Genomic DNA, 15,828 nt, shown 5'->3' on the forward strand with positions numbered 1-15,828 from the left:
CCTTCATACATATTCAGCCTCCTACACATTATTCACTCCTCCATAGATCCGCCCCCCCCTCATACATATTCAGCCTCCGGCACATTATTCACTCCTCCCCCCATAGATCCGCCCCCCTCATACATATTCAGCCTCCTGCACATTATTCACTCCTCCATAGATCCGCCCCCTCATACATATTCAGTCTCCTGCACATTATTCACTCCTCCATAGATCCGCCCCCTCATGCATATTCAGTCTCCTGCACATTATTCACTCCTCCATAGATCCGCCCCCTCATACATATTCAGCCTCCTGCACATTATTCACTCCTCCATAGATCCGCCCCCTCATACATATTCAGTCTCCTGCACATTATTCACTCCTCCCCCCCATAGATCCGCCCCCTCATACATATTCAGCCTCCTGCACATTATTCACTCTCCATAGCTCTGCCCCCCTCATACATATTCAGTCTCCTGCACATTATTCACTCCTCCCCCTATAGATCCGCCCCCCCTCATACATATTCAGCCTCCTGCACATTATTCACTCCTCCATAGCTCCGCCCCCCTCATACATATTCAGTCTCCTGCACATTATTCACTCCTCTTCCCATAGATCCGCCCCCCTCATACATATTCAGCCTCCTGCACATTATTCACTCCTCCATAGATCCGCCCCCTCATACATATTCAGCCTCCTGCACATTATTCACTCCTCTCCCCATAGATCCGCCCCCTCATACATATTCAGCCTCCTGCACATTATTCACTCCTCCATAGATCCGCCCCCTCATACATATTCAGCCTCCTGCACATTATTCACTCCTCCCCATAGATCCGCCCCCTCATACATATTCATCCTCCAGCCTCATATTCCTCCCCCATAAACTCCTCCTTGCACAAGTCACGTGCTCAGTGCTTGCAGAGCAGAGAGGCAGACAGTGAATCCACATCCAGAATGCTACATCATTTATACTGCATTCCTTTTATGTTTACATTCATCATTACAATAACCAAGTTGCACTACGCAGCCCTGCAGGGTGAGGCGAATGGTGAGGTCACAGGGGTAGTTACTAACCGAGGGTGTCTCTGGTACTCACAGTTTTTATATACCCTGGGCAGGCGTACAGCAGTGATGGAGAGGCTGGCACATGGATCCTCTGGGGCACTCTCTGTGTATAGGGACCAGGCCGGTGGTAGGTGAGGTGCCCTGGGTGTTGTAGGATTAATGTGCCGGTGGCAAGATCCCTTTAAGATTCGTGACGCCAGTGCCGGTAACGGTGGCACACCGATTGATAGCAGTAATAAGTGAGGAACACAGTTTGCAGTGAACCTAAAACTTTCTTTACTGGAACAGTTAACTATATACAGTTCTTTAGGTTCAGTTCCATATGACAGTAGCAAATCACAAGCAGGCTTTTATAATAATGGTAGGCAACAATGTTCTTGCAAGATACTCAGAGGGTTAAACACACTCACAGATCAGGCTGCACCTTTTCCTCAGAAATCCTGTGCACTATTCCTCAGAACTCCTGTCTGTCTTGATCCCAAGGCCCGTATGCCCTATTGGTGGCTTTATCCTTGGTAAAGAAACTTCCTCAGGTATATATCTCCTTGCATTAAATAGACTCTTCTGCACTTCAGCTCTCTTGTTTGGCTGGAAACACTTCTGCTCTGCTCTGTACTGTACTTTGTAGGAACTGCAGGTTTCCCCTGGTAGCATCTAGAAGCCTGGGCTGTCTAGCTGCATGTCAGAAGCTCACTTCAGCTGCTGCTGCCTAGCTAAAGTCCACACTCACTTCTGACTCTACACACACTCTCCCTGAACAGGACCTGACTATTTATATTAGGGGTTCCCTAGCTCCCTCTACTGTCTTGGAGGAGGAATTACACCCTAACAGGCCTGATAGTAATTTAAAGCAGGGAAAATGCACATAAATAACATGAATAAAGTGACATTATGCATCAAGATGACATATAAGACACAATGGCCCTGTTCCACAGGAGGTGGAGAACAACGTGGCCCAATTGACCCTTGTGTAGTGCCCACATTTACCTAGTGGGACACTACAAAGTTACAGTAATCTATCCAAGTAATGATAAAGTTGTTTTACAAAGTCCCCAATTTTGCTGTGCTACACAGATAAGGCTACTTTCACACTTGCGTTTGGTGTGGATCCATCATGGACGGATCCGCATCTATAATGCAACCATCTGCATCTGCTCAGAATGGATCCGTTTGTATTATCTTTACCTTAGCCAATACGGATCCCTCTCGAACACCATTGAAAGTCAATGGAGGACGGATCCTTTTTTTATTGTGCCAGAGTGTGTCAGTGAAAACGGATCTGTCCCCATTGACTTACATTGTGTGTCAGGATGGATCCCTTTGGCTCAGTTTCGTCAGACGGACACCAAAACGCTGCAAGCAGCCTGCAGAGCAGAATGGTGTCTGATCGTAGGCAAACTGATGCATTCTGAGCGAAGTTGAGGAATGTGTTTTGGGGTGTCTTTTTACATATACCCATGCTGGGTGAGATAAATATCTTGGTCAAATGCCAACTTTGTATAAAAAAATGGGAAAAGTTGTCTTTTGCCAAGATATTTCTCTCACCCAGCATGGGTATATGTAAAATTACACCCCAAAACACATTCCCCAACTTCTCCTGAATACAGAGATACCAGATGTGTGACACTTTTTTGCAGCCTAGGTGGGCAAAGGGGCCCATATTCCAAAGAGCACCTTTCGGATTTCACTGGTCAGTTTTTACAGAATTTGATTTCAAACTCCTTACCACACATTTGGGCCCCTAGAATGCCAGGGCAGTATAACTACCCCACAAGTGACCCCATTTTGGAAAGAAGAGACCCCATCATTTTCCACTAACTTGTGACAAAAAATAAAAAATTCTAGGAACTTGCCATGCCCCTCACGGAATACCTTGGGGTGTCTTCTTTCCAAAATGGGGTCACTTGTGGGGTAGTTATACTGCCCTGGCATTTTCCAGGGGCCCTAATGTGTGGTAAGTAGGTAAAGGACCTGTGAAATCCGAAAGGTGCTCTTTGGAATGTGGGCCCCTTTGCCCACCTAGGCTGCAAAAAAGTGTCACACATGTGGTATCGCCGTATTCAGGAGAAGTTGGGGAATGTGTTTTGGGGTGTCATTTTACATATACCCATGCTGGGTGAGAGAAATATCTTGGAAAAATACAACTTTTCCCATTTTTTTTATACAAAGTTGGCATTTGACCAAGATATTTATCTCACCCAGCATGGGTATATGTAAAATGACACCCCAAAACATATTCCTCAACTTCTGCTGAATACGGAGATACCACATGTGTGACACTTTTTTGCAGCCTAGGTGGGCAAAGGTGCCCAAATTCCTTTTAGGAGGGCATTTTTAGACATTTGGATACCAGACTTCTTCTCACGCTTTGGGGCCCCTAAAATGCCAGGGCAGTATAAATACCCCACATGTGACCCCATTTTGGAAAGAAGACACCCCAAGGTATTCAATGAGGGGCATGGCGAGTTCATTGAAAAAAAAAAATTTTGGCACAAGTTAGCGGAAATAGATTTTTTTGATTTTGTTCTCACAAAGTCTCCCTTTCCGCTAACTTGGGACAAAAATTTCAATCTTTCATGGACTCAATATGCCCCTCAGCGAATACCTTGGGGTGTCTTCTTTCCAAAATGGTGTTATTTGTGGGGTGTTTGTACTGCCCTGGCATTTGAGGGTCTCCGCAATCATTACATGTATGCCCAGCATTAGGAGTTTCTGCTATTCTCCTTATATTGAGCATACGGGTAATGAGATTTTTTTTTTTCGTTCAGCCTCTGGGCTGAAAGAAAAAAATGAACGGCATAGATTTCTTCATTCGCATCGATCAATGTGGATGAAAAAATCTCTGCCAAAAAAAGAAAAAGGAGGGGAAAGGCGTCTGCCAGGACATAGGATCTCCGCCCAACATCCATACCCACTTCAGCTCGTATGCCCTGGCAAACCAGATTTCTCCATTCACATCAATCGATGTGGATGAATAAATCATTGCCGGGATTTTTTTTTTTATATATACAAAGTGTTTGCCAAAGTATATGAACACCGCCACCTCCTCAGCTCATATGCCTCGGCAAACGTATCTTTTACTGCAGAGGAGAAATCTCGTCTTGCAGCGCCGCATACACCGACTTGCGTGTAATCTGACAGCAGCGCAATGCTTCTGTCCGAATGCACATCAGTGCTGCAGCTGGTCGATCGGTTGGTCCACCTGGAAGGTAAAAAAAACAAAACAAAAAAGAAAAAACCAGGCCGCAAAGGAATAACTTTATTAACTTTAGAACAGAACATATTAACTTTTTTTTACTTTTTTAACTTTTTTACTTACCGGTAATTTTTTTTTTGTTTAGTTTTTTTTACCTTTATAGAACAAACCTCTCCTTCCCCATGGGACAATGTGCAAAGCGCAAATCGCCCAAAGATATGGCGAAGTACGTTATGCACTTTATCCCAGGTGAAAGGAGAGGTTTGCAGCAGCTGTGAGAGAAAGCGCCCTAATAGCCCTGTGTGCCTGTCCTGGTGAGATGTGATCCCTATGCTAGGTGTACCTGTGTGTGGTACTTCCGGAAACACTCACCATAGCATAGGGCAGGGTGGTCCGGACAGTCAGGACAGAAATAGCGGGTGTCACGCCTTATTCCACTCCTGCTACAGACACGACATTTTTTTCGGGGTGGCGGTTGGGTTGAGGTACCAGCAACGACACTGGGGAAATGTCGCTCGTGTAGACGGCTAACTACACTGGTGGATGGGGCCACGGAACCTCCCGGATAAATGAGGTTCTCGATGATCTCTTCCTGGAATTTGAGGAAGGATCCTGTTCTCCCAGCCTTACTGTAGAGAACAAAACTATTATAGGCAGCCAATTGAATTAAATATACAGACACCTTCTTATACCAGCGTCTGGTTCTGCGGGAAACTAAATAGGGAGCCAACATCTGGTCATTGAAGTCCACCCCTCCCATGAGCGCATTATAGTCGTGGACTGAGAGGGGCTTTTCAATGACATGGGTTGCCCTTTCAATTTGGATTGTCGTGTCTGCGTGAATGGAGGAGAGCATGTAAACGTCACGCTTGTCTCTCCATTTCTCCGCGAGCAGTTCTTCGTTACACAAGGCAGCCCTCTCCCCCCTTGCAAGACGGGTGGTTACAAGCCGTTGGGGGAAGCCCACGCGACTAGTTCGCGCGGTGCCACAGGCGCAAATCCGTTCTAGAAACAAATGCCTAAAGAGGGCCACACTTGTGTAAAAATTGTCCACATAAAGATGGTACCCCTTGCCGAATAAGGGTGACACCAAGTCCCAGACTGTCTTCCCACTGCTCCCCAGGTAGTCAGGGCAACCGACCGGCTCCAGGGTCTGATCTTTTCCCTCATAGATCTGAAATTTGTGGGTATAGCCTGTGGCCCTTTCACAGAGCTTATACAATTTGACCCCATACCGGGCACGCTTGCTTGGGATGTATTGTTTGAAGCCAAGGCGCCCGGTAAAATGTATTAGGGACTCGTCTACGCAGATGTTTTGCTCAGGGGTATACAAATCTGCAAATTTCTGGTTGAAATGGTCTATGAGGGGCCGAATTTTGTGGAGCCGGTCAAAAGCTGGGTGGCCTCTGGGACGGGAGGTGGTGTTGTCGCTAAAGTGCAGGAAACTTCAGGATGGTCTCAAATCGTGTCCTGGACATAGCAGCAGAGAACATGGGCATGTGATGAATCGGGTTCGTGGACCAATATGACCGCAATTCATGCTTTTTAGTTAGACCCATGTTGAGGAGAAGGCCCAGAAAAATTTTAAGTTCGGAAACTTGGACTGGTTTCCACCGGAAAGACTGGGCATAAGAGCTTCCCGGGTTGGCGGATATAAATTGTGTGGCATACCGGTTTGTCTCTGCCACGACTAAGTCCAAGAGCTCCGCAGTCAAGAACAGCTCAAAAAATCCCAGGGCCGAACCGATTTGAGCCGTCTCAACCCGAACTCCAGACTGGGCGGTGAAAGGGGGAACTACTGGTGCGGCTGAAGTTGGTGACTGCCAATCAGGGTTTGCCAGCACCTCAGGGATTCTAGGGGCTCTACGGGCCTGTCTGCGCGGTGGCTGCGACGGGGTAACTACTGCACGTGCCACCGTACCAGCTTCAACTGCCCTTCTGGTGCTCGCCACGTCACCATGTTGTACGGCAGTGCTGGTACTAGGTCCAGGAAGGGCTGCGCTGCTGGTGTATGCCTCACCACGTGATCCGGCAGCGACAGCCCCACTCTGCTGCTCTTGAAGCGGATCCTGCATAACCTGTGGTCTAGCGACACGGGGCCGGGTACGCCTGGTGCTGCCAGGGACCTCCACCTCCTCGTCCGAACTTTGGGTCAGAGAGCCACTGCTTTCCACAGGTTCATATTCTGACCCGCTAGATTCGTCAGATGAGGGTTCCCACTCCTCATCCGACTGGGTCAGAATCCTGTAGGCCTCTTCAGAAGAATACCCCCTGTTTGACATTTTGGACTACTAAATTTAGGGGTATTCCCTGAGACTACCCAAGAAAAAAAGCAAGCCTGTCTTACAAAGGGGAGGCTAGCGAAGTACCGGAGGCCGCTGCGGTTGATAAAAAATATCAAAACTGATTTTTTTATCGCCGCAGTGCGTGTAAAGTGAATGTGCAGTGATCAAAAAACAATTTTTTTTTTGTCACTGCGGTGGGGCGGGCGTGGGTGAACGCACGTGTGGGCGACCGATCAGGCCTGATCGGGCAAACACTGCGTTTTGAGTGGAGGGCGAGCTAAGGTGACACTAATACTATTATAGATCTGACCGTGATCAGTTTTGATCACTTACAGATACTATAAAAGTACAAATGCTGATTAGCGATACGCTATTCAGCGAATAAAAGTGACTGCGGTGCGGTGGGGTGGGCGCTAACTGACGCTAACTACCTAACCAAGGGGCCTAAACTATCCTAAAACCTAACAGTCAATACTAGTGAAAAAAAAAAAGTGACAGTTTACACTGATCACTTTTTGTCTTTCACTAAGTGATTGACAGGGGGCGATCAAGGGGTTAATTAGGATGATGGGGGTGATGGAGGGTGATCTGGGGCTAAGGTGTAGTGTTGGTGGGTACTCACAGTGATCTCTGCTCCTCTGCTGGATCCAACCGACGAAAAGGACCAGCAGAGAAGCAGAGAAGCCATATAACAGATCATATTTACTAATATGATCTGTTATCTGGCTTCTGATTTGATTTTTTGAAAATCGCCAGCCTGCCAGCCAATGATCGTGGCTGGCAGGCTGGTGACGAAATACTTCTTTAACTTTTGCCGGCCCGCGATGCGCATGCGCGGGCCGGCAATGCACGAAATCTCGCGTCTCGCTTCTCTGCTGGTCCTGCGTACGGCGGTCCTGAGGAGGTTAATAAATGCCTATCCTTGTCCGCAAATGAGAAAAAAATCGGACATACACAATTTATTTATTTTTCTTATGGAAACCACGGACAATGCAGAACACCTATCATCATTTTTTTTACTGACCCATTGAATTGAATGGGTCCCCATCCTATCCGAAAAAAAAACAGAACGGACTCCGGGAAAAACAACTGTCCACATTGGCGGATCTGCAATATACGCGCACCGTTCCATGTGCATTCCACATCACGGATGCAGACCCATTCACTTCAATGGGTCTGCAAATCCGGAGATGCGGAATGGAGCGGAACAGAAGCGTGGAATGTATCACTAAGGAAACACTATGGAGTGCTTCCTGGGATTCCATTCTGTGCCTCAGCACCACAAAAAGATAGAACTTGCTCTATCTTTTTGCGGAACAGATGGATCGTGGACCCATTTAAGTGCATCACGGTACATTGTGGACCTAGATTTGCGGTCTACAGCACGAGCACGGGTTGCAGGGCCGATCCTACACGGGGTGCAGTGGGTGCCCCGCACCCCAGCGCTGTCACCCGAAAGGCGGCGCCGAGCCGAGCGCAGGGCCGGACTGGCCTGCCGGGATAGCGGGAAATTTCCCGGTGGGCCGGCAAGCCTGAGTGCCGCAAGGCCGCGGCCCTGGTGACAAGTGGGGGCGGCCGCGGCCGGGCAGAGCAGGAGATGAGCGCCTCCATTGCGGAAGCGCTCATCTCCATAGTCATCTGTATTGCCGTCCTCAGGACGGCAATACAGATGCCTGTGCTGCGGCAGAGGAGGGAGAGGTGTGTCCCCTCCTGTTCCTCAAATAGGCTGCCGGCTTAGTGCTGGCAGCCTATCAGAGGCCGGTGCAGGCGACGCGATGACGTCATCGCGTCGCCTGAGGCTGAGCCGTATAGCGAGGGACACAGACGGAAGAGGCGGCCTGCATCGCATCGCATTGCTGGAGCCTGGAGGTAAGTATAAGTGTATTATTTTTTTTTATATAGGTACAATACTGGGCTGGCACATGATAAGGGGGGCTACTGGGCTGGCACATAAGGGGGGCTACTGGGCTGGCACATAAGGGGGGACTACTGGGCTGGGCTGGCACATGATAAGGGGGGCTACTGGGCTGGCACATGATAAGGGGGGACTACTGGGCTGGCACATGATAAGGGGGGCTACTGGCACATGATATGGGGGCACTCTGGCTACTGGCACAACATGATATGGGGGCACTCTGGCTACTGGCACATGATAATGGGGGGGATCTGGCTACTGACACATGATATGGGGGGGCTCTGGCTACTGGCACATGATGGTGGGGGGGGGGGCTCTGGCTACTGGCACATGATATGGGGGGGGGGGCTCTGGCTACTGGCACATGATATGGGGGGGCTCTGGCTACTGGCACATGATGGTGGGGGGGCTCTTATTTCTGGCACATGATTGCGGGCACTCTGGCTACTGGCACATGATATGGGGGGCTCTGGCTACTGACACATGATATGGGGGGGCTCTGGCTACTGACACATGATATGGGGGGGCTCTGGCTACTGACACATGATATGGGGGGGCTCTGGCTACTGGCACATGATATGGGGGGGGGGGCTCTGGCTACTGGCACATGATATGGGGGGCTCTGGCTACTGACACATGATATGGGGGGGCTCTGGCTACTGACACATGATATGGGGGGGCTCTGGCTACTGGCACATGATGGTGGGGGGGGGGGCTCTGGCTACTGGCACATGATATGGGGGGGGGGGGCTCTGGCTACTGGCACATGATATGGGGGGGCTCTGGCTACTGGCACATGATGGTGGGGGGGCTCTTATTTCTGGCACATGATTGGGGGCACTCTGGCTACTGGCACATGATATGGGGGGCTCTGGCTACTGACACATGATATGGGGGGGCTCTGGCTACTGACACATGATATGGGGGGGCTCTGGCTACTGGCACATGATGGTGGGGGCGGGGCTCTGGCTACTGGCACATGATATGGGGGGGGCTCTGGCTACTGGCACATGATATGGGGGGCTACTGGCACATGATAAGGGGGGCTACTGGCACATGATAAGGGGGCTACTGGCACATGATAAGGGGGTCTACTGGCACATGATAAGGGGGGCTACTGGCACATAGGGGGGCTACTGGCACATAAGGGGGGCTACTGGCACATGATATGGGGGGCTCTGGCTACTGGCACATGATATGGGGGGGCTCTGGCTACTGGCACATGATGGTGGGGGGGCTCTTATTTCTGGCTCATGATTGGGGGCACTCTGGCTACTGGCACATGATATGGGGGGGCTCTGGCTACTGACACATGATATGGGGGGGCTCTGGCTACTGGCACATGATATGGGGGGGGGGGGCTCTGGCTACTGGCACATGATATGGGGGGGGGCTCTGGCTACTGGCACATGATATGGGGGGCTACTGGCACATGATAAGGGGGGCTACTAGCACATGATAAGGGGGCTACTGGCACATGATAAGGGGGGCTACTGGCACATGATAAGGAGGGCTACTGGCACATAGGGGGGCTACTGGCACATAAGGGGGGCTACTGGCACATGATATGGGGGGGCTCTGGCTACTGGCATATGATATGGGGGGCTCTGGCTACTGGCACATGATGGTGGGGGGGCTCTTATTTCTGGCACATGATTGGGGGCACTCTGGCTACTGGCACATGATATGGGGGGCTCTGGCTACTGACACATGATATGGGGGGGCTCTGGCTACTGACATGATATGGGGGGGCTCTGGCTACTGGCACATGATGGTGGGGGGGCTCTTATTACTGGCACATGATTGGGGGCATCTATGGGGGCACATCTTACTGCAGATTATTGGGGGGCACTATAGGGGCATCTACTGAGGCTAAAAAAGAAGATATTTTATATGGGGGCTCTGTATAGGGGCATTTTATACTGGGACACATTATGGTGGGTACTATGGGGAAGGGGGGGGCACTATGGGGGTCATCTACGGGGGCACTGAGAAGGGGTATTTTATATTGGCACATTATGGGAACATTAGCTCAACTGGGGGCATTACAAATGTTTTGCATATTATAAGGAGAATTATTACTACTGGGGGGGGGCATTATGGTGGGCTTTATTACTCCCCCATGGTATGACCCCCTAGTAGCAGCACCAGCCTCTCCCTGCTCTGCTATCCCTCTGCCCCTTCTCCAAATCCTTATTATGAAATCTTTCTCATTAGGTTAAAGCACAACATCAGCTCCGCCGAGCCCCCGGCCAAAGTGTTGAAGTGGCGTCCGAGATCCCCAAGGGCCAAGTCAAGTAACTGTAAGTTTTTATGGGGGTTCTACAAAAGAGCTATCGTGGGGCAAAGTTCATATTCGTGTTTACACACGTGTTTTAAAATGAATGCTTTCTCCTATTATAAACAAGTAAATAATGACGCAATGCTGTGGGGCTGGTGTGCAACTTTTTCCAGGGCTGGTTTTTATCCCCAGTCCGGCCCTGGCCGAGCGAGCCGCCGGGACTTTTTTATTTTTTTTAAGCCGAGCCGCCGATTCGCCGAGGAATCTGCGAGCCGAGCGGGATGTCAGAGCCCGCAGCGCGCCGCCTCTGCGGCTGGAGATATAGCTCCGCTCGGCTCCACCCACCTCTGCCATCTTCAGACAGCGTGGTAGCTAGGAGGCAGAGGAGGGACTGGAGCGAGCGGACAGCGGAGCATTTTAAAGCTGCTGCTGCCTGATTCAGCTGAGCTGATTGAGCCTGCCCAGTGCCTTGAATGCCTTCTGCCTGGTCTGGCTAGACAGACTGAGTGGCGTGCCATCGATCTGATCATCTGCCTGCTGGCTGCTGCAGTGCCTTGCGAAGTGGGTGCTGACTGCACCTGACCTGGCTGGCTTCCCTGGCTGCACCCTGTGTGTAAGTAATACTGTTACTGTGTGCCATTAAATGCAACCAATGTGCCCATCAAACTGCAGCCACTGTGCCCATCAACATGCAGCCACTGTGCCCATCAAAATGCAGCTACTGTGCCCATCAAAATGCAGCTATTGTGCCCATCAAAACACATACTGTGGCCATAAAAACACAGCCACTGTGCCCGTCCAAACGCAGCCACTGTGCCCGTCCAAACGCAGCCACTGTGCCCGTCCAAACGCAGCCACTGTGCCCGTCCAAACGCAGCCACTGTGCCCGTCCAAACGCAGCCACTGTGCCCGTCCAAACGCAGCCACTGTGCCCGTCAAAATGCAGCCACTGTGCCCATCAAAATTCAGGTCACAAAGAGGGCCTCTGTTAGAGAGCCCCCCCTCCAGGATCCATTAGACCCCATTGTAGTTGCCTAATATATCCCACCCCTTGACATGTGTCATTGTAATAATATAATCAATGCTATTCACTTCACCTGTCAGTGGTTTTAATGTTGTGGCTGATCAGTGTAGTATACATTTGCTTTTCCCCTTAGATGTCTAGCAAAAAAACAAAGTTATCAGGATGTCAATACAAGCAACGCCGAAAAAGAAAGGAAGAAGCTTTGAAAAAAATTACTTCTTCTATTACAAGCTTCTTACAGCCACAGTCTTCATTAAGCAGTGTCCAAGATTCCCTTTGCACTGATGCATCAACATCAAGCAAAGAGTTAAGGTCCAGTGTCATAGACATTTCACATAGGGGAGAAGGAGAAAAAAATAAACAATTGGAAGAATCAGAATGTGATGATGATCTGGTACCCGTGGATCCCGAGTGTTGTACTGAGCCAATAACAACTGGAGATGTAACTTCAGGTTACATTGTTTCAGCAGCAGAGATGCATTTTGACATTGAAGAGGAAGATATATCTGATGTTTCCTCTGAGTCAGACACTGAGTCTATTGTACTTATGGATGATGAAACTGAAATGGAACTTGAAGAGCCATCAACAGCATCACATGGAATCTCAAGTGATCCTGCTTTCTGGCCTGAAAATATAGATGACCAACACAGAATAACTTTGATAAAAATTGGTCCTGTTCAAGAAAAGGCTTTTACTTTTCCAAAAGATGATACCAACAGGAGCTTTTCTATCTCTTACTACCAAAGAGTACTGGATAATGGAGAGAAGATACCAAGAAATTGGTTGATCTATTCTACAGCTAATAATTCGGTCCAGTGTTTTGCTTGCCGGATATTCAACAGTGACAATATGGCTTTGGCCTCAAAACAAGGCTTTAATGATTGGCAGCATCTGACAAGACATTTAAGCCGACATGAAAAAACCACAATCCATATCACAAATTATAAGAAATGGATGGATCTTTCAAGAGCTCTGGAAAAGGGAACAACCATTGATCATATCAATCAAAAGATCATTAAACAAGAAGAGAAACGCTGGTATTCTGTCATACAGCGAATAATCTACATTATCCAATATTTAGCAGGACAAAATCTGGCGCTTCGTGGCTGTGATGCCCGTTTGTTTCAAAACAATAATGGTAACTTCCTGAAATTGGTTGAAATGATAGGGAAATTTGATCCCATCATATCTGAACATATTCAGAGAATTCAGTGCTCCATTTCACAGCATTCACAAATGCCACATTATCTCGGTTACAAGATTCAGAATGAGATAATTGCCATAGTTGGCACAAAAATAAGAGAAAAAATTATACGAAGCCTAAATGAGTCCAAATATTTCTCCATTATCCTGGATTGTACTCCTGATATGAGCCACACTGAGCAGATTAGTATTGTTGTCCGATTTGTTGTTCTAGATCAAAGTGCAAAAAAAATTGAAGTTCGAGAACACTTCCTTGATTTTTGTCCAGTAAACAATACAACATCTGAAGGACTGACATCCTTTTTACTGGCCTACCTAAAGAACAATCACATTGCAATTGAGAATATGCGTGGCCAAGGCTATGACAATGGCGCAAACATGAAAGGAAAACATAATGGTTTGCAGCAAAGAATACTAAATATCAATCCAAGAGCCTTTTTTGTGCCATGCAGTGCACATACTCTCAACTTGGTGGTGAATGACGCTGCAAAGATTTCATTCCTGACAATAGATTTCTTTGGCATCGTTCAAGAACTTTATGTGTTCTTTGCCTCATCCACCCAACGGTGGCAAGTACTCAAGGAGCACGTTACAAATCTAACTTTAAAACCACTCTCCGCAACCAGATGGGAAAGCAGAGTTGCAGCAATTAAACCCTTGCGATATTTCCTACCTGAGGTATTTGATGCACTGTATGACATCTCAGATGATGACAACAGGGACATTAACACTAAACATCAAGCTCAATCCTTGGCAACGAAAATAAAATCATTCAAATTCATCTGTTCCATTGTCATTTGGTATGAATTATTATCAAAGGTGAATGTGATCAGCAAAATAATGCAGCAAACAACATCAAACCTATCAGGCTGTGTACAGGAACTGGAGAAGTTGATCAAGCACTTGGTGGAATACAGGTCTGATGAAGGCTTTGAGAATGCGCTAGCTGATGCCAAAGGAATAGCTGAAAAGCTTGATTGTGAAGCAAAATTTCCTGATGCATTTACAATTAGACCTCGACGGAAAAAGAAGATTTTTGACTATGAACATGAAGATGAGTCTCTTGCAGACCCTACACAATATTTTAAAGTGAATTTTTTCTTTGCCGTTTTGGACACATCCATCCAGTCCATAAATGAGAGATTCACATTACTTCAGAGCCACTGTGACACATTTGCATTTTTATATGAAATCCCAAAACTTGGGATGGACAAAAAGGATATATTGAAGTGTTCCATGGATCTGCAAAACAAATTAACTGACAGCCAGTTATCCCACTCTGACATTAATGGAATAGATCTTTGTGATGAACTGGACACCATTCGACCTTTTCTAACCCAGGAGATGACAGTCACCAACATCTTGCAGTATCTAGTGGAGAATAACTTGACCAACACATTCCCAAACCTTTCTGTTTCACTGAGAATATTGATGACACTTCCTGTAAGTGTAGCTGCTGGGGAACGTTCATTTTCCAAACTAAAGCTGATAAAAAATTATCTCCGTTCCACGATGTCCCAGGCAAGACTTACCAACTTATCCATTATATCCATTGAAAAATCCTTCTGCGAAGACTTGGATATAGATGATGTGATTAGAAATTTTGCTGTTGCCAAGGCTCGAAGAGTTCGTTTTGTTTGATTAAATAATCAATGTGTACACACTGCATGCATCCTTTCCTAGTGTCTCACAACTAGAAGATAATGTACCAACATTTTTTGGGAGACTGCAGATGTGTGTTTTCAATATTTAGTTGGGCTTGGATGTTTTTCTTAAGAAAAGGCGTGCCACTCTACCCCATAGCCCAGGCATTTGAAGAATACTGGAGATTGTTGTCACATGTACCACCTTACAGCCAGCACTTGCCATATATTCCTGCAGCTCCTTTAATGTTGCTGTAGGCCTCTTGGCAGCCTCCCTGACCAGTTTCTTCTCATCTTTTCATACATTTTGGAGGGATGTCCAGTACTTGGTGATGTCACTGTTGTGACATATTTTCTCCACTTGATGATGACTGTCTTCACTGTGTTCCATGGTGTATCTAATGCCTTGGAAATTCTTTTGTACCCTTCTCCTGACTGATACCTTCTAACAATGAGATCCATCTGATGCTTTGAAAGCTCTCTGCGGACCATGGATTTTGTTCTAGGATGCGACTAAGAAAATGTTAGGAAAGACCAACTAGAAGTGCTGAACTTTATTTGGGGTTAATCAGAGCACTCTAAGACTAGATTTACATCTAGGCTGCTGTGCTGCCTTGATGCGTTTTTCAGGCATGTTTTGCAGTGCTTTTTGTGTTTTTAAACCCTCCTTTTTGCATGCAGTTTTTATGCATTTTGTGTTTTTTTTCCTCTTTAAACACACTGTATATAGCTGGTTGCTAAGAAGGAGGCCGGGAAGCAAGCCACTTTAAGTTTATTTAACTTTATTTAATTGATATTTGCACTTGATTGTATGCATGAATCTGTTATTTGCACTTTAGTTATTGTATTTATTGAAAATGTAAAAAGTACAGAATCAATCTATCTTGCATATTTTGCATCTGTTATTATAGATTTTCTGCTACCTCATTTTCTGTTCAAAAATGTTATATTGTTCAGTTCATATTTATAGTCCAAGTACACTATTTGTACTATTTGCACTATTTGTTTTACATGCACTTGACACAGATTTGTCAATGAATAAAACATTTATTTTGACTTGTCAAAGCCGTTGACTAAGTTATTGTCAAAGCAAATTGGTGGGGCTGAAGTTGTTGCCATAGAAACATTGTAAAGGGGAGGAGTTAGTAAGATAACCACGCCCATGTGGGGGCGCCAGAAATATTTCTGCACCCAGGCGCCTGTGACCCTAGGATCGGCCCTGACGGG

The 15,828-nt window shown here is 47.3% G+C and overlaps 2 protein-coding genes across 2 annotated transcripts; both read left to right on the forward strand.

Moving 5' to 3' along the window:
• The first annotated feature begins 12,109 nt into the window (after positions 1 to 12,109).
• Positions 12,110 to 13,611, forward strand: LOC120979848 (zinc finger MYM-type protein 1-like). Its single transcript, XM_040408805.1, has 2 exons — positions 12,110 to 13,531; positions 13,585 to 13,611. The coding sequence occupies exons 1-2, from the start codon at positions 12,230 to 12,232 to the stop codon at positions 13,609 to 13,611; spliced, it is 1,329 nt and encodes a 442-aa protein (XP_040264739.1). The 5' UTR covers positions 12,110 to 12,229.
• Positions 13,589 to 14,830, forward strand: LOC120979246. The gene has a single exon (XM_040407885.1). The coding sequence runs from the start codon at positions 13,799 to 13,801 to the stop codon at positions 14,597 to 14,599; it is 801 nt and encodes a 266-aa protein (XP_040263819.1). The 5' UTR covers positions 13,589 to 13,798; the 3' UTR covers positions 14,600 to 14,830.
• The last annotated feature ends 998 nt before the right edge of the window (positions 14,831 to 15,828 follow it).

The sequence above is a fragment of the Bufo bufo genome, chromosome 9 (genome assembly GCF_905171765.1).
Source record: "Bufo bufo chromosome 9, aBufBuf1.1, whole genome shotgun sequence".
In the NCBI taxonomy this organism is placed as follows: Eukaryota; Metazoa; Chordata; class Amphibia; order Anura; family Bufonidae; genus Bufo; species Bufo bufo.

What these genes read in the sequence shown, in the direction of transcription:
- LOC120979848 (XM_040408805.1), top strand. Translation starts at nt 12,230, where the DNA reads ATGCATTTTGACATTGAAGAGGAAGATATATCTGATGTTTCCTCTGAG. An exon ending in CATCCACCCAACGGTGGCAA is followed by an intron (nt 13,532 to 13,584) that starts GTACTCAAGGAG and finishes CTCCGCAACCAG; the next exon opens with ATGGGAAAGCAGAGTTGCAG.
- LOC120979246 (XM_040407885.1), top strand. Translation starts at nt 13,799, where the DNA reads ATGCAGCAAACAACATCAAACCTATCAGGCTGTGTACAGGAACTGGAG.